The sequence below is a fragment of the Monodelphis domestica genome, chromosome 6, assembly GCF_027887165.1.
Source record: "Monodelphis domestica isolate mMonDom1 chromosome 6, mMonDom1.pri, whole genome shotgun sequence".
Lineage (NCBI taxonomy): Eukaryota > Metazoa > Chordata > Mammalia > Didelphimorphia > Didelphidae > Monodelphis > Monodelphis domestica.
In genome coordinates, this window is record NC_077232.1 from 295,838,905 (window position 1) to 295,866,639 (window position 27,735).

General features: G+C 41.7%; 1 protein-coding gene across 2 annotated transcripts in view; it reads right to left on the reverse strand.

Moving 5' to 3' along the window:
• ASAH1 (N-acylsphingosine amidohydrolase 1) overlaps positions 1-27,735 on the reverse strand; it is a 47,490-nt gene that overhangs the window by 10,047 nt on the left and 9,708 nt on the right. For both annotated transcript variants that reach the window (XM_007495604.3, XM_056803469.1), the window contains exons 2-5: positions 17,228-17,274; positions 6,655-6,745; positions 5,687-5,773; positions 4,637-4,715 (exon numbers count right to left, since the gene is read on the reverse strand). In XM_007495604.3, the coding sequence (XP_007495666.1) occupies positions 4,637-4,715; positions 5,687-5,773; positions 6,655-6,745; positions 17,228-17,274 (304 nt within the window). The remainder of the gene's footprint in view (positions 1-4,636; positions 4,716-5,686; positions 5,774-6,654; positions 6,746-17,227; positions 17,275-27,735) is intronic.

Genomic DNA, 27,735 nt, shown 5'->3' on the forward strand with positions numbered 1-27,735 from the left:
TTTTGCTCCAACCTTTAATTCTGACCTTATGAGCATTTACCCACCTCAGGTGTGTTTCTTGTAGACAACTTATGGTAGAATTTTGGATTCTAATCCACTCTCCTATTCATCTACGTTTTATGGGTGAGTTAATCCCATTCACGTTCAAAGTTATGATGGTCACTTGTGATTTCCCTAGCATTTTGATATCCTCTCCTAGTTCTGTCCATTCTTCTTTTGCTATATCCTTTTAAACCAGTGGTTTACTTTTAATCAATCCCTCTAATCCCCTCCCTTGATATGCTTCTTTTTCTGGTCCCTCCCTTTTTGTTCCCTTCTTGTTTTTTGTTTTTAGAGTCTGTTAAGTTCCCTCCCCACTCTCTTTCCCTCCCTTTTTGTACTCCCTCCCCCCCCCCAACCCCCTTAATTTCCCCTTACCCTGTAGGATAAGATTGAATTCAAGATCCCAATGGATCTAGATGCTCTTCCCTCTCAGAGTTGATTTCACTGAGAGTAAGGTTTAAGTATTACCTATTAGCACTCTCTTCCTCTTCTGCTTATAAGAGTATTCTTCCCCTCCCCTTCCCATGTGTATCTTTGTGTGAAAAAGATGATTCTATTTATTTTATTTAAGTATCTCTTGGTACCATCATCGATGACCCCCCACCCTTTTTCTTTTTTTGCATATCATCTTATAGCCCTTAATGCCCCAATCTTTTCCTATGAGTGATTTTTCTAATTACTATAATGATGAATACAATTTTTGAGTTACAAATAACATTTCCCCATATGTTAATATATATATATATATATATATATATATATATATATATATATATATATATATATATATATATTACCCTCTTACAGTGTGGAAATGCCCAAATCCCTCATACCTTCAATGCTGCACCCTACTGTAGAGTTCCTCCATTCTTCTGAAAATGGTTTTTATGGTCTTTTGAGGTAGTCTATTTTGGTGGGTGCTGGGGAGAGGAAGCGTCCCGTGTCTAGACTGCCCCCATGCTTACCTGGAAATCTTGTACAATTTCTTCAAAGGTGATATCTAGACCCTTTTTCGGTGGAGTGTTCATATGGTCCAATGAATTCTTAAATTGTTTCTCCTCTCTGATTTCCAGGTCAATTTTCTGTGCTCTGAGATGCCTTCTATTTTCTCCTATTTTTCCAACCTCTTGACTGTTTTCATATTTTTGGTTGCCTCCTAGAGTCATTGGCTTCTATTTGATTCACTCTAATTTTCAAGATTTTTTTGTCAATGGGGCAGTTTTGTACCTCTTGTGCAAAGTTTTTAATTCTCTTTTCCAATAATTTCTTCCAGAGTCCTCATTTCTTCTCAAACCCTCATTCCATTTATAAAAACTTTAAAAATTCTTGCTTCATCTCCTCCAGGAATTCTAGCTAAGAATCCCTGCTATCTTTTCCTCTGCTTGTAGATATTCTAGAATTGTTCCCTACTATAATACACCTCATTAAGGTGAGATTCTTGGGATGCTTGCTCATTCTTCCAGGAACTTGATGTGAGGCTTGAGTTTTGTGGTATTTCTGGAGGGAAGGTCTGGGCTGGTCCTGTTGCTGCTTTCTTGGGGTGCTGAGGGTTGTGTCATTCCAGGATCTCAGGACAGCCTGGGAACCTGCAAGCTTTTGGTGATCCCAAAGGGTCTAATCCAGGGCAAAATCCAACTGTTGCCCTGCTAGGAGCCATCAGGCCATGATGCCTTGACAGAGTCACGTGTGGTAGCTAAGGAGGCCACAGAGGCCCTTGGCAAGATGTGATTACCCACTCAGTCCCCCTTACATGACCTCTCTCATCAATACCCCTTACCTATGAAATCGACATGATTACTATTCCCCCTAGTCTCAGAAGGAATAATTCAAGAGCAAAATGCCTGTACCCTAATTCCCCAAAACATCACCAAAAGATCAGACCCTCAAACCCAATCCCAAAAGACTATCATGGGTTAACTTCTACTTAGGTACATAATCCCCAGCAAAATTGCAGCTACAGGCCAAGCCCAAAACTTTCTCACTTACAGAAACCTATTCTCATGAAGCCAGCACACAAAATCAATCATAGAGGCCCATACGATAAGTACAAGTACATCAAGCTTCAATATGCCTCAGTGACTTGATTATACAAATCAGTAACTCATAAATTCCCTAGTAAGAACCCTGAGAAATGACCAGTCTAATATTAAATCTGAATTCTGTTCTCAGTACCCCTCAATCTCAATGGTATGACTGTTGAATTTTCTCTTAAGAACTTCTGATTAATTATTCCATTTTATTAAAAGTAATAAGTAAATTTCCTTGGTTGTTTGTAAGCTCAAAACTCCTCACAGGGTAATGAGAAAATTAAGCCACCTGTGACAAAATCATTTATCTTGTATGCTGTCTGGAATCACAATATAAGAATATAGAATGTTAATCAAGTGTTTTGTTAAAAGTTAATGTATCACTTTTCCAATTAACTCTCTTTGAACGTGTGTGTTGGGTAATGTATCTGTGTGCCAAGAAAATAGGTATAAAAATAAACACCTGGCCTGGGAATGGTGGAGCAGCTATCAGATGCAAAGCAGTCCCATGATTAAGCTGTCTTCTGTTTGTTATTTTTGTTATGTTTGTTATTTTTGACTGGTCATTCGCCACCTGTCAGGAAACCCTGGAGTTGCAAGCAAGGGTGGACTTTGCCCATGGCACTGCCCCCTTGGTGTGAGCTCTGCAAGTCCCTGTCCTGGGTTTGGATCTGAACAAGAGTAGATGCTGTTTGACTTTGCTTGACTCATCAATCATCTGGAAAGCTCTGCCAGTTCAGAAGAACAGAATTGTGGGCTCCCCTCTAATCTGGGATTCCCACCCTGGTTATGCTTCTGTGAACTCGGATAGATGCTTGAAGTGGGACCCTGTTCTGTGCCTGGGTCTGAGCCATACAGATGCTACCACTGTTGGTGGTAGCTTCTCAACTTCTTTCTATGTCCACTGGCAAAGGATCCCCTTATAGGGAATGTTGCTCCCCTACATAAGCCCCTTTCTCAGTCCTGGTATGTGAGCCTGGGTAGTGGATGACAAAATTTCTAGTTCTTTCTGTGTCCTAATGTGGGTCTGACAATGCCCTAGTATGAGTCTGAGACCTCCTCTTGCCCTGGTGTCCAGTCCTTCCTTGCTCCTGGCCCAACCCTCATCTCCAATGTCTGAAGCCCTCTCTGTCTGTCTCCCTCTTCTCTGTCTCCCTCTTCTGAGCTTGATCTAGACTTTAGTTATGCTTTTGATAGTCTCTCATGGAATGGATGAAGAGGTAAAGTCCTATCACTAATGGTTCAATGTCTTCGGGGAAGGGTTCCAGGGATCTGGGCTATTTCCACATTTGGATTCATGGCTTGGACACTGGTAGAGATGACAAGGAGAGGTTAGCTAGCATGCTAGTAGTCAGACTTGTAGCCCCCCAGTAGTGAGAGTGAACCCCAGCAAAATCAAAGCCATGTAGCCCTCAAAATCCCTCCTTTCCAACCAACCCACCCCCCTCTGCTGTACTTGGTAATAACTGGCTGTTCTTGACAAACCCACTGAAGCCTGTGATTTATTCTCCTCTGTCCTTAAGCTTTGGTGAGATAAACTAAGTCATTGAACTAGGATTGTAAATCATTACTAACCATTGTCCTTGTAAAAATCTTTATCTAATTCTTTAGCTTATGTAGCATTGCCCTATATAATGCTAGCTGTGACCAATAAACTTGCCACTTGCTTGCCATCAGCCCTATTGAGTTTGTCTGCATTCTTACCCTTTGGAACCCCCACAGGGGATCCCTGGTGGTCACTGATACAGACTCTAAGAACCCAAAAGAACTAGTGAGCGGACTCTCCCAGATAGGCTTAGATGGAAATTCTCCCAGTCCAGGGGGGCCTTGGGCTGCCATGGAGGAAGAGCACCCAGGCCTAAGGAGGTATGGAGTCTCCCTGGCCTTGGTCCTGGAGCTCTGTGTTCTGGTTTAAGAAGGCCATGGAAGACATGGAGAGCATGGGGGGTGAGGGGGCCCACATTAGGACAGTGAAGGGCCCTGTGGCCATGCCACCTGCAAGGATGGACTGAAGGTGCTGTTATGTTATGTATAGGTTATGGTTATGTTATGTTAAGGTTATGTATAGAGCCTGAAGAAATGAAGAACAAAGGAAGTTGTGGAAGTTCTTCTCAGGTATCTGAAGGGTTGTTACATTGAAAAGGGACCACAATTGTTCTGTTGTATCCTCAGGGGCAATGCAAGGAAGATGCAGAGGATTGAAGCCAGGGAAAGTTGCCTACCCTTGAGAACTATCCCCAAGTGGCATTGAAGGGTGGTGAGCTTTTTGTCCTTGGAGGTATGTATATAGGCCTGCCTGCTACTACTTGTTGGGGATGTGGTAGATAAGAGGGTTCTTCACCTGAGCAGGGTTGGTCTCAATAGTTGCAGAGATCCCATCTGGCTCCAGTTCTGATTCTTGATGTTTCTCAACAATTCTTGCTGTATATTCTTTTATTTAATTTACAAAGCATCATACAACTGATGCCTAGGAAAAAAAATCACTCCAGCACAAGTTTGCTTCTGAAATATTAAAAGAACCTGTCTTTGGCCCTACTGGCACCCCTCCAGCCCACTCCAGAGGTTACCTAGGGGAATTCCGGACACATCTGCAATCCCTTTAATTTCTTCTTCAAATGGGTAGGGAAGGACGCCAAGCATGGCAGGCTGGAATTCACAAAGGAGAAACTACATCAGGTCATGGTGGGTGTTACCTTCTCCACACAAGTTTCTCATCCAAGCTATATTACCCAAGATGCGGGCACTCTTTCCTCAGCAAGGGCATATGGAAGGCTGAAGAAAAAGCAGGTGTCTGTCACTGGCTAAACTAGTCACGGCATGTTACCACCCACTAATGAATAAATGAGGTGAGGAAGTATCAGGGGTGGCCACTTGGGGAGGGGGTTGGGGGAATAGCAGGACCAGGAAAACAAAGATGTAATAGTGGAAGGGGGCAGGGGTTGAATGTGCACAGGAGGACAGTGGGGAGAAGGCAAAGGATTTGAGAACATAGGAATGGGTCAAGTTGAATTGGTGAACCCTAAGACTGAGCCTGGATACAGAGGAAAAGGGGTAAAAGCAAGAGTCATATGGCCTGGGGGATGGAGAATCTAGGGGGACAGCGAGGAGAAAGAATAGGCTTGCCATGATGGCAGGGAAGGCCTGTGTCAAGACATTTCAGAGTTTTCTATCATGGAGAGAAAGACTCATTAGTGATTCCAAGATGAGTGGATGCAGAAGAGGGGTTTAAGGGGGAAGACAGAGGGGGCTGAGGAATGGGGAGTATACCACAGCAGTTAAGTCTAACTCCTTTAAAGGCAGGGATTGGAGTGGAGAGAGAGATGGTGTCCACCTTTGTGGAATGTCCTGGGGGCCAAGAGATAATGAATGGGGCTGCATGACAAAGTAAGTTAGAAAAACATCCATCCTAATACTTTCACCAATCTCCAGGTTACCACTTCTCCCTGGAGTTTGGCTAAGATGGATGGAATGGGTCCAGCCTCTCCTTCCTTCTCCCATCTTGTTCCCACCCAAGGAGAGGTGGGCCAATCTTTGCCTTAAGATAATAATAAATATCACACCAATCCATCTGCATGGATACATACATCAAGATTATTGTGGATGATAATGATTCTTACCAAGCGCTCATCTACCATCTTCGTAACTTTTCCACTAGGGAAGAAAGCATTCACCATGTCCAACAAATCCTTCACAATATGACGGACCTAGAATCATAAAAACAAAAAAAAATGCAGCCATCAGTAAGAAAGAGGCAAAAATAATGACATGCTGGCATCAGAGACATTCAGCTACATGATTCAAACCAATTGGAGCATCACAGATTCAGAGCTGGGAATAATCTTACAAGCCACATGGTCCAACATTCTCATTGTACAGATGAGAAAACTAAGGCCCAGGAGAAGCGATTGATGGGTTCGAGGTCACCCCAGGAGTAAGTGGAATAGCTAGGATTCAAATCCAGAAGGCTCTCCATGGGCATCTCATTGAATCATGTAAAGTTAGATTACAAGTCCCATCCAAAGAAGATGATTTCCTACCGCAGACAAACTCCCTGTAACCTAACTGGGATCTTTAAAATTCCATACTGAGGATTAATTTCATCTCTTCTCTCTTGATATAAAACATAACAAGATTGAGTGCGAGCTATTCATATAGGCAAGAGTCAACCCAGGGAAGACCAGATGTAAGGATCTTGGGAAGACTTCCTTGGAGCATCCACTAAGCCAATAAGATCATCCAGGAAATTATCAGTTCAACTAATTTACTAGTAATCTATTTATTAGTCTCATTTATCTCCTTTCCTCTGAACAACCTATTCTGAAATCTCTTTGTATCCATCTGGCAAAGTTACTGAACATTAGATGATGAAGGCACTGCAAAGTCAATGAGATTACTTCTCAGAAAGACTAATGTTGAGTCAAGTGCTACTTAGTCTGACTTAGAATACCAGATGAGGAATGGGCTAGTAAGCCATGGGAAACTCTCCCAAAGTTCTTCAAGTAATGAACAAAATAACGGAATGGCACATTTTGTTTTAGAAATCATATACAATTGTTAAGAATAAGTCTAGAAGGTTCTAACATACCTCTGGTGTCAAGTCTGTGATAACTTCATGCCATCGCTTGTATGGGGGCAAGTCAAGATTGATGGTATACCAAGGTACTGGGCCCCTGTACCTGGAATGAAAACAGGTGAAACATTATTTTTTTTTGTCAGATAATCTCAGCATTGTGTGCTGGGGGAAAAAAAATCAGATATGGTTAGAAACAAATAACTCCCGGGGGCAGCTGGGTAGCTCAGTGGATTGAGAACCAGGCCTAGAGATGGGAGGTCCTAGGTTCAAATCTGGCCTCAGATACTTCCTAGCTGTGTGACCCTGGGCAAGTCACTTGACCCCCATTGCCTAGCCCTTACCACTTTTCTGCCTTGGAGCCAATACACAATATTGACTCCAAGATGGAAGGTAAGGGTTTAAAAAAATAAAACAAATAAATAAATAACTCCCCTCAGATACTTATAACTAATTAGGGGGAAAACCATATGCACAGAAATAAACCAGTGAAGGAACTGAGGGGATTAGAACAGTAAATGGTTAAAAATGAGGACTGAATGAACCACACAGAACATCTTGGGACTCAGTTCGGGAACTAGCATAGTCTCCTTTCTATTCAATTAAGTGGGGAGAATCTGGCAAGGTCTCCCAATAATGACTGAAATTCTTGAGAGGCAATATTTCTTAATTTAATTTAATTTATTACTAGATTGCTCAAGATAATCTAAACTGTCCACAATCTGAATAGTGCTGAAGAGAATGAGCAGGGCAAAAGAGCAGGACCCAAAAGAGAGCTCAGCTTGAGGAATGACTGAACGAACTGTGATATATGATGGTGATGGAGAACTATTAAGCTGTGTAAAAATGTTGTTATGATAAAAGGGTTTAGTTCATTGGATAAGGTGGTATACCAGTGAGGTATTGGGTGGTTTGTGGGGAGCAGGAACAGGATGTGAGGGAAAGCCTATGTTATGGCAGCTCCTTCTCTCTCACTCAAGTGATAACAGGCTGTCAGTTATCACTTGATGCCCCTTAAGGAAATGGATGAGGGGATTTGATGTTACTCTCCCCAGTCAGCGCCACTTGTGGATGGTTTCTATGCCTCTTTCTCAATGAGGATTTAGTGGCAGGCCTTGGTCAAGGACTTACCACAGAGGGAATGATCTCAGGTGCCCTTTGTGAGACCAGTCCCTAGTTTTTGAGGTAACTCTTCCTAATATTATTTGTGAATTTTAGATTTACCCCACCCTGCTTAGTCTAACAAAACAGGAATGTCTACACCCCTACTTAAGGATTAAGTGTTGAGAAGGCTGACAGACATGTGCTAGCAAATGACAAATCAGAAACAATTGACAGACCCCCTGGGCTGTCCTAAGTCAAGCTTAAGCTACCATTGGTACATGTGAGATGCAGTAAATGATGTAAAAAATGGTCTATATATTTAGCATCACTTCCTCTCTCAGGTTTTTTTTTTTTGTGGAGAGGTGGCTCTGGCTCTTGTGGCAGAGAGGTGGCTGGTGGCAGTGTACTGGGCATCTTGGCATGGCTGCAGTTATTGTCCGGGTTTGGCAGTGAGCATCCTTGATACAATACTGGGAGAAGCTTAGTAGCCTAGTTCAGGTGAGGCATCTTCTCTGAGCTTCCTCAGAGTTTAGGCTGATTCTTTTTTTTTCCTTTACCTCCTAAAAATGCCATCCTCCTAGGAGGCCCCTCATCTTGGAGGAGGCCTCGTGGCTGGAAGGTCTCTGAACTCCCCTTGGCTCAGGCTAGGCTGGAGAAATCCTATGCCCTTTTTCCTCTCTCTTCTTCTTAATTCCTTCCCTCTATATTAATTAAACCACCATAAAATTTCCAAACTGGCTTGAGTATTTTATTTGGGATTTGAATTACATCCCTGGTGATCAATTAAATTTATATTCAGACTCAACCCTAAATTTACCCTTATATATTGAAAGGCCAACACAAATATCTGACTGCTACAGAGGGGTTTATTATTGAGGTTTAAGTGAACTAGATAAGGGGAGAGGGAATAGGTGGCCCTGCCAAGATCCTAAGCGGTCCATAATCTGATGGGCCTATGACAGTGCCCAACAGTCTCCGCCCCTTCCCAGCTAATATCCCCTTTCTATATCTTAATCACTTAATCACTAGTTTGTCCTAAGAGAAATATGTAGAAAATAGTTCAGGGAGGCAGGGAGAGTCAAGGGAGCTGTTCCCTCCTTTGAGAGTCCAAACAGCATCCCCTTAGGGGTCTGAGATGTCTTTCTTCAGGCTGAGGGAAATAATAGTTGTATATTTGGTGGGAGATCAGCAATGAGCTTGGTGAAAGAAGCAGGGTCTCTTAAGTGATCCTTCAACCCCCCAAAACTGAACTTCACAGTTTCAGGTCCCAAGTCAGAAGACCCAGAGGTTCCTCAGAATCCCCTCAGAACCGTTTGTCCTCCCAGAAGTCTTTGCTCCTCAACTGCCACTCAACTTCTTTTAGTCCTCATCACAACATTCCAAATATCCCTGCCCCCATCCTTATAGCTGTAGGAAATGAACAGGATGATTTCAGAAAGAGCTGGAAAGACCTATATTAACTGATGCAGAGCGAAATAAGCAGAACCAAGAGAACACTGTACACAGTAACAGCAACATTGTACAATGATCAACTGTGATAAACTTTGCTACTCTCAGCAATCCAATGATCCAGGACAATTCTGAGGAACTTACGGCAAAGAATGCTATCCACCCCCAGAGAAAGAACTGTTGGAATGCGGATGAAAGCATATGGATTTTTCACTTCCTTATTTGGGTTTTTGTTTTGGAATTTTGGTTTAATATGATTATTCATATTACATATTCATATATTTACAAAATTGAACAACATGGAAATGTTTCGCATGTTAATACATATATAACCCAGATCAAATTGCTTGCCAGGTCTGGGAGGCAGGAAGGAAAGAAGAGAGACAATTTGGATCATAAAACTTTGGAAAACTTAAATGGAAACCTTTTATTACATGTAATTAGTAAAAAAAAAATCAAATTAAATATTAAAATATATAGACTTCCATTGTTGCAGAGGCAGCAGAATTTCAAAAAGGTGCTCAATAACTCAAGGCTTCTAAGTTCTCAGCTGAGGATCTGGCCCATGTTATACAAGAATAAAAAATTAATTAAATAAAAACATTTTTAAAAGAGCTCAGGGGGGCAGCTGGGTAGCTCAGTGGATTGAGAGCCAGGCCTAGAGATGGGAGGTCCTAGGTTCAAATCTGGCCTCAGCCACTTCCTAGCTGTGTGACCCTGGGCAAGTCACTTGACCCCCATTGCCTAGCCCTTACCACTCTTCTGCCTTGGAACCAGTTCACAGTATTGACTCCAAGACGGAAGGTAAGGGTTTAAAAAAAAAAAAAGAGCTCAGCAAAAGTGCCCATATGGTTGAAAACAAGAGCGAAAGAGCAGGAACCTCCTGGGCACATCAATATGTAGTCCTGTGACCTCATCACTCAATCCTTCCTCTGGACATCTCAAGATATCTATGATTGATAAACAACCACAGAGAAGGTGGACTCAGAGACCCCAACTCTTCCCTCATTACTTCATCATGAAGAGTTGTCTTTTTTTTTTTTAAATAAACCCTTACTTTCTGTCTTGGAGTCAATACTGTGTTTTGGCACCAAGGCAGAAGAGTGGTAAGGGCTAGGCAATGGGGGTTAAGTGACTTGCCCAGGGTCACACAGCTAGGAAGTGCCTGAGGCCAGATTTGAACCTAGGACCTCCCGTCTCTAGGCCTGGCTCTCAATCCATTGAGCTAACCAGCTGCCCCTGAAGAGCTATGTCTTAAGGACATCAACAAACCCCTTCTTTCCCACCAGGCTACATAGCCAGGCCACCATACTTTCCAACATGGCTGCCAAGCACACTCTTAATCAGGGTTCACCATGGTTGCTTGGCCCTGTCCCTAATACTGTTAAAACAAGGATCTAAACAAAAAAAAGGAGGACCCAACCCAGTTTCATAGCTTGGAGGTAAATTATTTTCTGTCAGGAAGCCATCTGACCTTTAAAACCAGGGGTTCAAGAAAGGCACCACTTAAAAATCATTACAATTCAATAGTAATTTCCCAAAAGATTCTGGGGCAGAGTACTGAAAGAAGCAATGGATCCCAAGAGGCAGAGGGGAGGAAAGGATGGGCTCCAGGAACAGAGGGAGCTAAGGCATGGAGTTAGGAGATAGAGAGTTGGCTATGGAGAACAGCAAGGCTGGACCCCAAGGTACATAAGAGGCAGCAAGCTATGTGTCACAGCAGGAATCATTTCATTTGAAAGGGTGGTAGTCTGAGAGGAGGGAATGACAATGTCCATTGGGGATATGTTGTGTTTTGGATATCTTTGGTGAAGCTTATACATTGCTTAATAAAAATATGCTCTGAAGATCAAATCTTTGTTTCCCCAGTTTTGGTCTCAGGAGAGAGGTTGGGATGGATATAAATCTGAGAGTCAGTTGTACAAAGATAATAATTGGACCAAGGAGACTTGATGAAGTCACCAAGAGGTAGAGCAAAGATGGCAGATTAGATATGGCAACCCAGCAAAACTCTCCCAACATTCCCCTCCAAACAACTTTAAAATAATATCTCAAATTGAATTCTGGAGTGGCAAAGTCAGCAAAGATCAAGGTGGGATGTTTTTCCTGCTCAAGACAACTTAGGAGAAAGGTTGAGAGGTCTGTGATACTGTGCTGTCATTACAGGATATAAAACAGATAATTTTGACTACATCAAATTAAAAAGATTTTGTACAAGCAAAACCAATGCAACTAAAATTATGAGGAAAGCAGGAAACTGGGTATAACAAGTTCTTTTGACCTCACTTCTCAAATATATAAAGAATTGGGTCAAAATTTTAGAATATGTCATTCCCCAACTGACAAATGGTCAACGGACATAACTAGGCAGTTTTCAGAAGGAGAAATCAAAGTTATCTATTGTCATATGAAAAAATGTTCTAAATCACTGCTGATAGAGAAATGCAAACTAGAACAATTCTGAGATAACCTCATACCTATCAGATTGGCTAATATGATAAAAGGAAAATGACAAATGTTGAAGGGGATATGGGAAAACTGGGACACTAATGCACTTTGGTGGGGCTGTGAATTGATCAACCATTCTGGAGAGCAATTTAGAACTAGGCCCAAAGGGCTATAAAACTGTGTTTGACCCAGCAATACCACTACTAAGTCAATACCACTACTAAGTCTGTATCTCAAAGAGATGAGAGAGAGAGAGAGAGAGAGAGAGAGAGAGAGAGAGAGAGAGAAAGAGAGAGAGAGAGAGAGAGAGAGAGAGAGAGAGAGAGAGAGAAAGAGAGAGAGAGAGAGAGAGAGAGAGAGAGAGAGAGAGAGAGAGAGAGAGAGAGAGAGAGAGAGAGAGAGATTTATGCAGCTCTTTTTATGGGCAAAGCATTGGAAATTAAAGGTTTCAATTGGGTAATAATTAAACAAGTTGTGATATATGGTGATGGGAATACTATTTGTGAATTTCAAAACTACTCAACCCTATTCAAACCATTCTTTAGAAGATGGGATTTAGCTATTTCCTGATCAATAACAATAGAGATACTTGGAATAACAGAATCAGGTCTTGGAAACTACAATCTCCACCCTACTCAGGGTAACAAGATTTAGGAAGGGCTGCAGCAAAACTCAAGATTTAATTATTTGAGAATATGGCCTTCAACATACATGTGCAAAAAGGACAGACCTCTGGGCGGTCCTAGGTTAAGCTAGAGCCACCATCAGCACATGTGAGACACAGGAAGTGAGGTAGAGGACAGCTCAGGAGTTCTGGGGACTTCCTGTGTGGAAGGAGAGAGGTTGTTGGAGCCTGGTGCTTGGAGTGGAGGAGCCCACAGACTCCATTTTGGTCATGTGAGTGATGGGGACTGATCTCTTTTCTTTGCCTCAGCTATCCAGGGCTTTGGACCTTTAGCTCAGCCTAAGCAGAGGGGGTATTTAAGCCCCATTTCCTTCTCTTCCTTCCCCCCCCCCCCAATACTTTTCTTCCTCCTGTTTGTAATTAAAACACCATAAAAAAGGTTGGCAGCTGACTTGAGTTTTCATTTAGGAATTACATAGCTGAATTCCTTGGCGACCTTAAATTAATATATATCAGTCTTTTAAAGTGATTTCCATATCACATATTGTGCTATAAGAAAAAATAAAGGGATTGATTTCAGAAAAACGTGGGAAGACTTACTTGATCTGATGCAAAATGAAGTGAACAGAACCAGGAGAATATTGTACACAATAACAGCAACACTGTAAGACAATTAACTGTGAATTAGCTGTTCTGTGTGGGGGAAGATAAATTTGCTTTTGTACAGTTGAGTTTAAGGTTTCTGTGGGACATCCGGTTTGGATGAGATATCCCAAGAGGTAATTGGTGATTTGGAACTGTAGGCCAGGAGAGTGTTTAGGGCTAGATACAAAGATCTGGACTTCATTGCCGAGATTCAAATTGAACTCATGGGAGTGGATAAGATTATCAGGTGAGACAATAAAGAGAAGGTCATGAAGGCAGAGCCTTGGAAAACATCCAAGGTCAAAAGACTTAACACCGAAGAGGAAATAGCAAAGGAAACTGAGAAGGAGTGGTCAGACAAGGAGAAGGCATTAAGAAAACCTTGAAAAGAGAAAGTATTTTGGAAGAGAAGGTATTTGGCACTGTCCAAGGCTGCAGAAAGGTCAAGAAGAATGAACACTGAAAAAGGTCATTAGATTTGGCAATTCAGAGGCCATGTGTTTGTAGAAAGCAGTTTCTGCTGAAGGACAAAGTAAAAAACCAGAGCAGAGGGTTCAGGAGAATGAGAGGAGAAGTGGGGTCTAGCCAGAGGGGAAATCCAGGAGGATATCCAGGAGCGATGGTTGGATCTAGGGAGGTTGTTTTGAGACAGCAGGAAAGGAGCCATAGGTAGAAGGACATTGAATATAAGAGAGTGGAAATGACAGTGGGTACAATTTGCTGGAGGGGATAGGATTATGTGTACCAGATATCTTCATCTGAGAGCATCATGAAGGAGAAATAGTGGCAGAAGGCATCTGATGGAGGTAAAATGAGCCAGGAGGGGGGAAGATGGAGCTCTTTGGTAAATGGTCTCAACTATTTGGTGAAGGATGAGAGGAGGCTGGGGGGAAGGGAGTTCCACAGGAGCTCTGAGAGATGAGAAGCTTGAGAACCCCTGCTTTGGAGAGTGGGATGATGCATCAATGAGGGAGGCCTAGAAAGACTGCTTTGCTGCAGGTGCTTATGGACCCAGCTATCCCAATCTCAAGGTTTTCTCTAGCTTCATTCAATAGCACACAAGCAGCACAAAGGCAGCAGATGGTGGGAGAGGTCCAAAGCTCAGGCTCAGTGATAAGATGAGGAGGTAATGGACTCAAGAGGACAGTGTAGACCTGAGCTGGTTCACCAAAGGGCCAACATGGGTGAGGAGGGGAGTGTAGCCCATTCAGGGGTGGCATTCTCAGAGACAGCTGACGTTGTCCAAGGGACTAGGTGAGGTCCAAGACCTCAGAGAGAAAGATGGAATGATAAAAAGCCTGGGCTCTGATAAAGGACTTGGGCTCCTCTCCTTAACACCTTCCAGGTACTTTCTTACTCCTTGTCATCTGTTGAGAGTTGCTGACTTGAGTTTTCATTTAGGAATTACATAGCTGAATTTCTTGGCGACCTTAAATTAATATATATCAATCTTTTAAAGTGATTTCCTTGTCACAGAGTGCTTTAACATTCACACCCAATTAGGATTGCTCAACCTCCTCATCTCCACATTGTATCCAAACCCAAATCCTGAGGCTTCCTCCCTGCCCTTTACTCTCTTCCCTTCTGCCTCTAATTCTGAGGCATCGTTTAATGACTTGTGTAAATATGCTTTGCATGACTGTACATGTAAAACCTATCTGCATTAGGCTGTTTGCTGTCTCAGGGAGGAGAGGGGGAAGGGAGTTTGGAACTCAGAATGTTAAAAAACAAATGTTAAAAACTGTTTTTACATGCATGTGGAAAAAAATAAATAAGGAAGCAGACTAACTCTATAAAGGAGGCCAGTGATCTAGGTAATTTGGTTACATGTCAGGGATCATCTGTAAAACCCTGCTTTGGAGAGTGGGATGACAGTCACCCATGGTCATCTCTCTACGCTCTCTCCTTTGGCAATCTCATTCATACCCAGAGCTTCAACTACTTGGAGAGAAGAGAATAGGTGATGATATTCTCAGTCCAGATGTTTTCATTCCCCCACTCCTAGCCTTGCTCCTCCATCCTATCCTTAGTGTACATCAGTTTTGTGGAAAAGTCAGCCTCCCACAGTCTCCCATGTGTGTATGCCAGACCCATCTTGGCCTCTTCCCTGGCCCTGCCCTCCCCTCTCACATCAAATCCTATTGGACCAAGCCCTGCTAGGGGGGACCCTCTAATCTCCAAATCTCTATAGCCAAGGCCAGCATCCTCATGCTCATTCTCATGATGACTGGCCAATGTGCCTGGGAGAGATCTCTTCTCCTTTGCTCTGCCCCCTCCAATCAATGAATATTCATTTGTTAAGTGCCTACTGTGGTCCAGGCACTGGGCTAAGTGCCTGCATCCCATCTTCTTTTTTTTGCCCCTGGTCCTTTAAATGGATTTATTTTATATTCCCCTTCCCCCTTTTCTTCATCACAAAATTAAAAGCATTTAAACCAGACTGTTAAAGAGTAAAGTTTACTAGAATCTTCATCTTTGTGTCTGTTGAGGTGGGAAGGTAGTTGAGTGTTGGGGAGGGGCAGGAAGGCAGGCAGGCAGGGCCAAGATGTCTTCAAACCAGCAGAGCAACATCCAAATCTTTCCCTACCCTGTGCTACCATCAGTCTGGAAAGAATCCAAAGTGGCAGGAACTAGAATGGCTTGTTTGCCCTAGGTTCCTTGGGCTACCAAATCTATCCTGTTTATACTGGGGAAGATTTGGGGCAAAGGTCATTCTGCCAGCAAGATACCAGCGAGGCCAAGAGCTGATCTTCCACAAGTCCCCATGGCCAGAAAGGTGATGGCTGTCTACAATGGGCCTGAGACCCTGAAACTGGAGCTCCACTTGGTACCTATGGACATGCCAGGCTGATGGATTTGCTCCCTGCCAGCACTATTGAGGAAGATGAAGATGGCACCATAGACCACCCAGGAGGTGATGGAGTATCGCTAAGAGCCCTGGAGGTATCTTGTCCACCTTATTGAAGTAGTGCTCTATCTGATCTGTGGGGGGGGGGGGGGGGGGAGAAGGAAGTAGATGATGGGAGAAAAGGGATGCACTTGGGGACTGGCCATCATCCTGGGATGGACCAGGTACTGAACCAGCATGGTTCAGAAGATCTAAGATCTTCCTGTGCCAGTCCAACTTTGGAAGGACATTCACTGGGTCTGGCCAGTACAGGATCTCCCAAGAGAGGCTTCAGCCCTTTCATTACCAGCTGTCTTACCAGATGTTTCATGGCCAAATGTTGGGCCCAATCACACTCCAGGCCCTGGATGATGTGCAGGAAGAAGCACTCTTAGAAGGCATCAAAACTGCAGTTCAGGGAGCCAGGTCCCAGGCAACGGCCATAGCAGACACCAGTCCCCACAGCCTGGGGAAACTGAGTGGCTGGACCCAGCCCGGGCTGCTTCCTGCTGCCATCCTGCATCGGTAGCACTTTGAGCCTGCACCTGGGTACTGACTCCCCCTGCATGACTGTCAGCCCAGAATATGGTTCCAATTTCTTTTCAGTGCACACAGGTTGATCCTGACTCACTCCTATTCAAGCTATAGCCAGGGTTTCCTGCAAGTTAAGAGTGTGCCAAGTGGGGTACCAAGAGGAAGGAAAGGAGTAATATCCAGCTATTCACAGTCTGCAAGCCAGAGGCCAGGTAAGGAATAAAGCTCTTGGACCAGCACCCCTGCCCCCACAACCCTGGTGCTGAATACAATGACTACCTAAGGCTCCCTTCTACCTGCAAGATTTCCCTAGTCAGGGTTCTCCCCACTGCTCTCATTCACCAGGCTTTACACAGGTCTAGAAATGAGAAGTGGGTTTTGTCCAATCTTGTAGTCATCAATGGGTGCCATGTTTGTGCTCATGTTCTGGAATGGGCAGAATGGCTCTGACTCTCCAATGTGGACAGGGAAAAGGAAGGAAGACATTCCTTGATATCATCTTTTCCTTTCTCTAAGGTCTTGGGGCATGCCTGATTGTCCCATTCACAGGATTAGAGTTTAGAGCCTGAAATGAACCCCTGAGTCCAGTTTCCCCTATTTTATAGCTGAGGGCACTGAGGTAAAGAACAGTTGGTTTGCAGCTAGGAAGTGCCAAGGACAGTGACGGAGAACCTTTTAGAGGGGTGGGTGATATGAGAAATGTCCTCAGGTGCATGTGAGCAAGGGGGAGGGGAGCAGCCTGACATATCCCTCTAGCTTTCTAGTAATGAACTCTGGTAAGTGTGCCATAGATTTGCCACCATCCCAGTCCTCCTAATTCCAAGTCTCATTCCCTAGCCCTTATACCTTGAAAGGGGAAACCCTGTCCAGACTGAAAAGGGCACTGTTCTACTCACGTGGGTCCAGAAGGGGGATAGGTTGATTTTCTGCAATCTTCCGTAAACTGTTGAAAAAAGAAATCAGTTTCAGAACAGATCACCAGGAAACACCTTCAGAATGCCAGCCCTTCCCTTCTCCTTATCAAGGTCTGCCCTAACAATTAGAGCTGTGGAGTAGGTCTGGGGTTAGAATGTGGGGCCTGGAGTTGGGAAGACCTGAGTTCAAACTCTCTCACTAGCTGTCTGACCCTGGACAAGTCACTGGACTGCTGCCTGCTTCAGTTTCCTCATCTATACAATGGGGATAATTATAGCACCTATCTCTGGGGGTTGTTGTCAGGGTAAAGTGAGGTAGCATATGCAAAGTACTATTATTACTTTTATTATTTCAAAGATACTTGAGTGACTCCATCATTGAAGTACCAGACTTCAATATATCCCCTCCTCACCTTCCCCAGCTAGGCTGAACCAACCAGGAAACAGAATCAGAGTGAAGAATTGTTAACAACATTCACCATTATGGAATTCCCTAGAGGGACTGGACTTGTTTTTATGGGGTAGAGGGAACTAACTCCTCAGTGAGGAAAGGCACAGTCCTGGGGCCAGAATCATACAGCCAGGAGGGATTGAAGATTGTTGAAATGAGATCTTGTGGGATGAGTGTATTGTCATCATTAAAGACTCATCCTACTACAGCCAAAAGAATAGGGCATTGGAGTCTGAGGCTCTGCATTTGAATCCTGGTTCTGCTCCTCACTGCTTAGGTGACCTATGGTTAGCAATCAGCTGTGCTTGTTCCTGGGGGCCTCAGTGGGGATGTGGACTAGATGAGGGTCTGATTTTAGTCCTCCATAGAGGTGGAGGTGACTTGCCCAAGGCCACCAGAGTGCTTTATGGTGCTGCCCAAAAGGGCCCGAAACCCAGACAATGGAAAACTGCCCATTATTCACACACTCCTGAGGGTGTCAGCAGCCCCAAGGACAACAGGTCTACACATATATGGCCACAAACAGGTATGAATAAGTATTGTGGAGAAGAGAGAAATTATAAGAAAATGCATGCAAAGGACAGAAGCTAGAGATGGGTCAGCTGTCAATCAAAGAAAAATTCCAGTTGGAATGTTACCATTCCAAAGGGTAAAGCAGTTTAGAGCCAATCCAACAGTGACTGTTTTTCTGGTCTTTGGGGCTGATGGTGGGGACCCTGAAGGAGGAAGCTGGGTTTATCTTTGGGACTTGGGATAATCAAGTTGGAGGTGGCCCTGGCTGATTTGAAGGCAGAAGAAGAAGGACAACAGTCCATATATCTCTCCATATTCCCTGGCTCTGTTTCATGCTAGTGACTGAATTGCCATTTCTCTCAATATCCTCCAACCTAACACTCATTGTAGATAATAGGGAAATCCCACTCCTCTTACCTTATCCTCCATCTTTCCTGTTTTCCCCAATAAACCCTTACTTGAGATAAAGAAGAGAAAAGAGTATTTCCTCTGAAACATCATAGCTCACCCTGAGTGACTTAGAAGGAGGCTGAAGAAGGGGGAAGGGGAAACTAAAGGGAAGAATAGGGGAGGGAGATTGGAAGAGGGGAGGAAGGGAGGTATAAAAGAGAGGAGGGTATGCAAAAGGAAGATAACTACCTGATCCATTAGTTATCTAGTATACCATCAAATATACCCTCCAAATATCATCTATTACAGTATGTGCATCTACACATACATATATGACATGGATCTAAACAGGAAAGCTTTATCCAGGGTTAACACTTCACCATCCTGGGGAGTACCAGGCACTGGAGGCGATCCTGGGTCGATTCCAACTAATGCCAGAGGGCTCAGAAGAGGAGGTCACCCACAAATCATGAGATAATAACAGTGTACGGTATAGGACCACTTTCCCAACAATCACTATGTTGTCAGGGCGAGGTCCCAGGGCTTACAAATGAGAAAATTGAAGTTCCGAGAGGAAAAATGGCCACCCCAAAGTCCCCCAATCCTCCTAGGCAGGGTGTCCTGCCTACTCAAGGCCCAATGCCCAGGACTGGTTCCTAGCCTGTTCTGATGAGTCACAGACAACCCTGACCTCAGGCACTCTCCCTGGGATACTATAGGCAACTCCCTCCACACCCCAGTTCTCTGCAGCCTGGCCCTAGGCCACCTCACCCAGGCTCTGGGGAACAGTAAGAGTGAGTTCACCTACAGCCTCCCTTTTCCCTAAGGAATCCTTGGCCTGTTCCCCTCCCCTTCCAGCCTCTGCAGGAGGACTGTTCATACTTCCATCCTTGGGGGGACCTGGCTTACTCCCTGCTCTCCTCCCCCCATCACTCTTGACTCTTACTCTCAGTTCTTCAATTACAGACATTCATTCCTCCCCTCCATCACCATCCTCAAACTGCTCCCCAAGACCAAGAGCTGAGATCCCCTCCCTCCATCCCCTCTCACTGGCTTAAAGGAGAGGCTGCTAATGCAACTTCATAAATACCAAACAGCTGGGTAGGGCAGTGCTGGGGAGACCCCCTTCCTAAACTGGCCTCAGATGCTTCCTAGCTGGATGATCCTGGGCAAGTCACTTTACCCTGTTGGCCTCCATTTCTTATAACATGAGCTGGAGAAGGAAATGGCAAACCCCTCTGGTATTACTGCCAAGGAAACCCCAGATAGGGTCACAGAGTTGGAGATGGCTGAAACAAACAAAGGGCAGTACTAGGCTGGCAGCTGCAGAAAGTAGTTTCCACATATGACTGATCACATGGTTTGATGAGGATATTATTGGGGATGTTGGCAAGGGAACAAACATCATATGATTATCTCAATAGACACAGAAAAACCTTTTAACAAAATACAACATTCATGGCTATTAAAAACACTAGAAAGCATAGGAATAAATGGATTCCCCCCTAAAATGATAAGAAGCATCTACCCAAACCAGGGGCAAACATTGTGCTAGGGAGAAGCAAGAGGCCTTCCCAATAAGATAGAGAGTGAAACAAGGATATCCATTGTCATCAATACTATTCTGTTTACCCCATGAAATTTGTTTTTTATTAAGGGTCAAGAAAACAGTCACTGATAGTCCTTTTGCAGGTAGAGGAATGTGGGACATAAAGATCCTCAAACTGGAAGTCAGCAGCAGAGCAGGGAGACCTGGCCATGAGAGGAAGTTCTTTGGTAAGCAGAGGAGACCAATCAGAAGCTGAAACTATCACCAGACATAAGGTTCTTCTGAGCTGGACTCACTATCTCTGGACTAACTGAACTTTGATATGTTGGCAATGCAGTAATAAAATGACCTCTTTGGAGATGATATGATGGTATACTTGGAAACTCCTAGAGAGTCTACTAAAAAACTAGTTGAAACAAAAATTTTAGCAAAGGTCCAGTCTAAAAAAATAAACCTATATAAGTACCAACAAATTGCCATAAGAGAGAAGTAAGAGATGCCCCATTTAAAATAACCATAGATAGAATAAAATATAAAATAAAATACCTGGGACTATACTGCCAAGACAAACCCAGGAACCACATGAACATGATTATAAAATACTTTTTATACAAATAAAGTCAGATTTAAATAATTGGAGTAGAAATACTCAGTGCCCATGGCTGACCAATGAGAGCCAATATAACAGAAATGACAATTCTACCTAAAATAATCTACTTATAGAATGCCATCCCAGTTAAATTACTTTTTGATTATATTATTTACATATGTATTGATATTTATACATAAATGTTATACATGTTATGCATAATTTATAAAAAATTATTTTATTGAGCTGGAAAAAAACAATTCATTTGGAGGAACAAAAGGTTAATGAAGAAATGTAAAGAGGATTAGCAGTATGACATATTAAAACTGTATTGTAAGGCAGTGATAATCAAAAACTATATGGAACTGGCTAAGAAAAAGAAAGGTAGACCAGTGGAACAAAGCAGCAGTACAATACACAGTACTAAATGACTCTAGTAACCTTAAGTTTGACAAATGTAAAGATTTAAGCTTTCTAGATAAGAATTCACTGTTTGGTAAAAATTGTTGGGAAAACTAGAAAGCAGTTTGGCAGAAACTACTTTTACCAAGATATGGTCAAAATGGATACATGACAGAGACATAAACAGAGTTAACATAGGTAAATTAGAAAACATGGAACATAATCCCTATCAGACTTATGGATAGGAGAAGAATTAATAAACAAAGAGATAGAGAGCATTATGGGATATGAGATGGATAATTTTGACTACATTAAATTTAAAAAGGGTTTGTACACCGAAAGTGATGATAAAAAAAGGTTGTACAAAAATATTCATAGTTGTGCTTTTCTGTGGTGACAAAAAATTGGAAAATGAGGGGATGCCTTCTAATTGGGGAATGGCTAAACAAATTGTGGTATATGATGGTGATGGAATACTATTGTGCTATAAGGAATGACGAACTGCTTGATTTCCATACAAGCTGGAAAGACCTCCATGAACTGATGTGGAGTGAAATGAGCAGAATCAGGAGAACATTGTAGAACAATCAAATGTAACTGACTTTGCTATACTAAAAGCAATGCAATAATACAGAATAATTCTGAGAGACTTATGAGAAAGAACACTATCCACATCCAGAGAAAGAACTGTGGGAGTAGAAACACAGAAGGAAAATACATGATTTATCACTTGTTTATATGGGTATATGATTTGGTGTTTTGGTTTTAAAAGATTATTATAAAAATATGAATAATATGGAAATAGGTATCCAAGTGATAATACATGTACAACCTAGTGGAATTGCTTGTCAGCTCCAGGAGAGGGGACAGAAGGGAGGGAGAGAATATGAATCATGTACAAATAAAACCAATGTAGCCAAGATTAGAAAGAAACATTTTTATGGAGAATTTCTAGGATGAAGGTCTTATATCTTGAATATCTAGGGAGTTTTGTCAAATTTATAAAAATGAGTCATCAAAGGATATGAACAGGCAGCTTTCAGATGAAATCTGAATCTTTCTTTATTAGAGAAATGCAAAGTAAAATAATTCTGAGAATATCATCATGAACCTATCAGATTGGTTAAAATGATAGAAGGGGAAAATGACAAATGTTGGAGGGGATATGGAAAAATGAGGACACTAATACACTATGGGTAGAACTATGAACTGATTCGACCATTCTGGAGATCAATCGGTAATTATACATTTTATAACTTGTATCAGGGGCCTGTTACAGACCACCTTGACAGAAGAAGAGTGTTTCTAAAACAGATGACAAAGTTGGTGAAAGGAAAAAGGATTGTTTTGATTGAAGATTTCGATTCTATGGACTATAGCTGGCATCCGTTCTCTGCTGAATGCAGAGCAGCTAACAAATCAAACCTATGACCAGCTTCAGAAGTAACAAAGAGAAGTGAAGGTTATTCTGGACCAACAAAGAAGAAATGTTGGCCAAAGGAGACATGAACGAAACTAGTGACAGGGCAAGTGACCACATCATTCTAGGATTCAAATACAGAAAGAGAAGCAAGTCAGGAATAAACTGACAAGGACCTTAGACTTGGGGAACCAGATGTCTGGAGGTTCAGAAAAAAAAGGAGAAGGCTTAAGGCTTCAGGGGAAGGAAGACCTCTAAAGAAAGAAAGTCTGGAAGGAGAACAGTCCTGGAGCTTCAGACAAGTGTGGTTTGTCAAGATGGGGCCCAAGGCACAGACAGGAGAATGGGGCTGTGGTGGCCAGCACATAATAAAGAAGGCTGAATTGAGGGACTCTCCTTTTGTTTGCTTTTCTCTTCTAAGGCTGATAAGCTTGGAATCTTGCCAACAGGCAGTGGTCCCCCCCAAAACTGAGGAAACCAGCAAGCAGACCCCCAACAGACCAGATGAATTATAGCCTCACATGAAAAGAATAAGCTGTGATACCGTCAGTGATTCTAGAAAGACCTTGGAGAACAGCTGAGGTGCTAATGAGAATAGTGTCTGGAAACTGGAGAACTTAACTTTTATGGCTGGTAAAACTGTAAACCACACAAGAGAATCACCAAGAGCCAGCAGGGCTTCAGACCAGATGGTCCTCTTTTTTTTTTTTATATAGTAAGTGAACTGGTAGATCGGGGAATACTGTAGACGTAATAAAGTACTTAGATTTTAGCAGTGCAGTTTATGATGACAATCATGCTTTGTTTGTGGGTAAAATGACAAGATGTGAGTGACTTATAATCAACTGCATAGGATAGATGGATTTGGAAGTGATAAAAGAGTCAACGAGCTATCATTATGGGTTGATGACCACCTAGAATGAGGTCTCTAGTAACATCCTTAGCCTGAGACTGTCCAACATTTTTATTCAATGACATGGACAAAAGTATGAATGCTCTGCTTGTCACATTTATAGATGACAAAAAGCTTGGAGGGAGAGCTAGGATGCTGGATGACCCAATTGATTAAGATAAAAAGTTTAACGGATACAAATATAGTGTTGATAACTAAACCAGAGAAGAACAAAAACATAGAAAACTATAGACCAATTTCCCTAATGAATATTGATGCAAAAATTTTAAACAAGATCCTAGCAATATTACAGCAATGTATCACAAGGATCATACATTGTGACCAGGTGGGTTTTATATCAGAAATTCAGGGGTGATTCAATATTAGGAAAACTAGCAGCTTAATTGACCATATCAATAAGAAAACCAACAGAAACCTTATGATTATCTCAGTAGATACGAAAAAAGCATTTGACAAAACATAACACCCACTCCTATTAAAGACACTAGATAACACTGGAATAAATGAAACATTCCTCCAAATTATAAATAGCATCTATCTAAAACCATTAGCAAACATCTGTAATAGAAATAGGCCTAGAAACCTTTCCAATAAGATCAGGGATGAAGCAAGGATGTTAGGGTTAGTTGTTATAATAGGAAATCAGACTTAGGACATAAGAGTGATTGACAGGGCACACGATTAGAATTTTCCCTGGGGCTAGTGGAATAGAAGCCCAGAAAAACAGTTAAGCAATTGACACACTCTCTCTGGACCTGGATGAAGGAGCAGCTTGAGAAACCATCATTCAAATTATAAGCCTGGGGATATCTTTGGCTGTGTAAAAGAAAGCAGTCTTCATTCTTCTGCTGGACAGTTAGAAGCTGACCAACCTGAGAACAGACCACCTTTGAATATTTCTCTTGGGATTTTGGACTTTGCCCATCAAAAGACTGTTGTAAAATTACTAATCTCTAAAGACTGGTAATAGCAGACAGATTAACTAAGTGGCCTGAAGCATTTTTTAACAAATTTTAACAAAATAAAGCTATTACTGTTTGCAGGTGATTTGATACTATACAGAAACAAACAAAAAAAAACTAATCAAAACAATATTTTTAGCAAAGTTGCAGGATACAAAATAAATCATTACCATTTCTCAATACTATCAATAAAGCCCAATAGTAATAGAGAAATTCCATTTAAAATAACTATAGACAATATAAAATATTGGGAGTCTACCTGCCAAGACAAAAGTAGAAACTAAAAGATCATAATATGTAATTAGAAATCTTGTATCTTTGAACTACATTGCCCGGCACTCCACTCTCCTCCTGCCATTACTGAAGTAGGCAGGATGGAAATTCTCCCCTTTTCTGCCTTTCTTCCTCTTTCCTTCCTGTCCTGGCATTGGTGGAGTAGGCCCTTTTTGATCAGGTAGATTAGCTTGGGCATGTGATTTTATTTTGTCAGACAATTACCCTTTTATTCCTTTACTTCTAGTGATTATTAATAAATCTTATAAAATATAATATTTGGAGTTATTGTATATTAATTTTAATTTTTACAATTACAAAACACTTTTTACACAGATAAGGGCAGACCTACACAACTGGTAAAACACTGATCACTCATGTAGACTGAATCAATATGATAAAAATGATGATCATTCCTAAATTAATTTACTTATTCAATGCTACACAAATCAAACTACTCCAAAATTATTTCATACAGCTAGTAAAAGTAACAACAAAATTAATCTGGAAGAGTAAAAGACCTAGAATGTCAAGGTAATTAATGAAAAAATTTTGAAAGGAACGTGACTTAGTTACAACCATCAAAATAATCTAGTCTTGGCTTAGAAATAAAATGGAGAACAACTGGAATAGATTCGGCACTCAACACACAGTAGTAAATGACCATAGTAATTGAGGGTTTGACAAACTCAAAGATCCAAGCTTTTGGAAGAACACACTATTTGATAAAAAAAAAAAGCTGGGAAAACCAGAAAATAGCATGAAATTGGCATAGAAAATACTATGACTTAGCATAGGATAGCATGAAAATAGCAGAAATTAGGCACCAACCAACCCCTTATAATAGGGTAAAGTAAAAATGAATACATAATTTAGAAATAAAGGGTGACAGTAGAACTGCTCATCAATTCCAGGAGTGGGGAGAGAAGAGGGGAGGGAGACAATATGAATCATGTAACCACGGGAAAAATTTTTTTAAAGTAAAATAAAATAAAATAAAAATAAAATAAATTTAGTTAATTAATTAAAAAAGAAATATTATTAGGGAAGCACAAAATAATTTGCATGTCAGACATATAGATAAGGGAATAACTTAGGTCAAAACAAGATAGAGAGATATGAGATAACTTTGATGACATTAAATTAAAAAGTTTCTGCACAAAAAAAAAATCAATGGGGGTGGGAGGTGGGGACAGAGTCAAGATGGCAACTTAGGAGCAGCAGAAGTCAAAACGTGACTATCTTTCCATACCAATCTTTAAAAAGCATTTCAAAGAAGACAGAATTCTAAACCCAACAAGACAGAATCACAGGACTCTCTTGCTGAACACAACTTGAAAGGTAGGCAGAGTCGATTTCCATGGTATAAGGGAAAGACTGGAAATAAGACTGAGATAGCCAAACTCTCCTCCCCACTTACTGCGCTGGGACCTATGTTCAGACATAGGCTCACTGTGGAATTCTGGGGTAGGGGCTGCAACCATGATAGAGCACCTCAGATCCACCACATGAGGTCCAAGGCTCTGACAGTGGCTGGCAGTGAGGAACTTGGTTGGGGGAGGGGGACAGACATTTGGTTTGGCAACCCTCAGCCTTTGCTGTGGCTGGGTATAGTGAAGATTTGGCCTTAGGATGATTAGCTTAGCAGGTCAGCTCAACCAGTCTAATCCAATAAAACAGGAGAGAGAGAAAATTAAAGATTCCCCTCTAGGGCAGTGCAGCTCAAACACCCTGGTCCAGTAATCCAGCAGAGGGGCTAGTTTACAGTCCACAGGGGGAGAAGGGGCAGAAATGAATAAACAACAGAAAAAAAGGAGGTAATGATTGACAACTTCTATGGGACTAAAGAACAAAGAACCAAACCATCAAAGGATGATGGGATCTAAAGAACTTCAAGCAAAGCCTAAAAAAATCCAGGGAATTGGACTCGGGCTCTGAAAGAGCTCAAAAAAGGAATTCAAAAATCAAATAAGATAAGCTAAAGAAAAAATGGGAAAAGGAAAACAACAGCTTAAAAAGCAAAATATGTCATCTGGAAACAGGTATATGAATTAAAACAAGAAAACAGTTTCGTAAAAGCCAGAATTGACCAACTGAAATATGAGGCAAAAAAGTCACAGGAGGAAAAGAATGACTTGAGAAGAATGGACCAAAAGGAAAAAGAGAATCTAAAGGTCATGGAAGAAATTCAGACTTTAAAAATTAGAATTGGGCAATTAGAAGCTAATGACTTCATGAAACAATAAAACAACATCAAAAGAATGGAAAAATAAAAGAAAATATGAAATACCTCATTGAAAAAACAACTGACCTGGAAAAGAGAGGAGCGACAATTTAAGAATTACTGGTCTACCCAAAAGTCATGACCCCCCCCCAAAAAAAAAGCCTAGATATCATACTACAGGAAATTATCTAAGAAAACTGTTCTAATGTTTTTTATTTTTTAAATTAGTTAATTTAGAATATTTTTCCATGGTTACATGATTTATGTTCATGATTTATGTTCTTTCAATTGATCAATCATGTTTTTCTTCTGCATTTCCACTCCCACAGTTCTTTCTCTGGATGTGGATAGTGTTTTTTCTCAAGTGTTCCTCTGCATTGTCCTGGATCATTGCGTTGCTGCCAGTAAAGAAGTCCATTACATTCGATTGTGCCATAATGTGTCAGTCTCTATGTATAATGTTTTCCTGGTTCTGCTCCTTTCTCTCTACAGCAATTCCTCGAGGTCTTTCCAGTTCACATGGAATTCCTACAGTTCATCATTTCTTTCAGTACAATAGTATTCCATCATCATCAGATACCATGATTTGTTCAGCCATTCTCCAATCAATGGACACCCCCCAATTTTCCAATTTTTTGTCACTACAAAGAGCACAGCTATAAATATTTTCATACAAGTATTTTTCCCTATTGTCTCTTTGGGGTACAAATCCAGCAGTGGTATTGCTGGATCAAAGGGCAGACTGTCTTTTAAAACTCTTTGCTGCCCTGATATTCTTGAACAAGAGGGCAAAATAGAGATTGA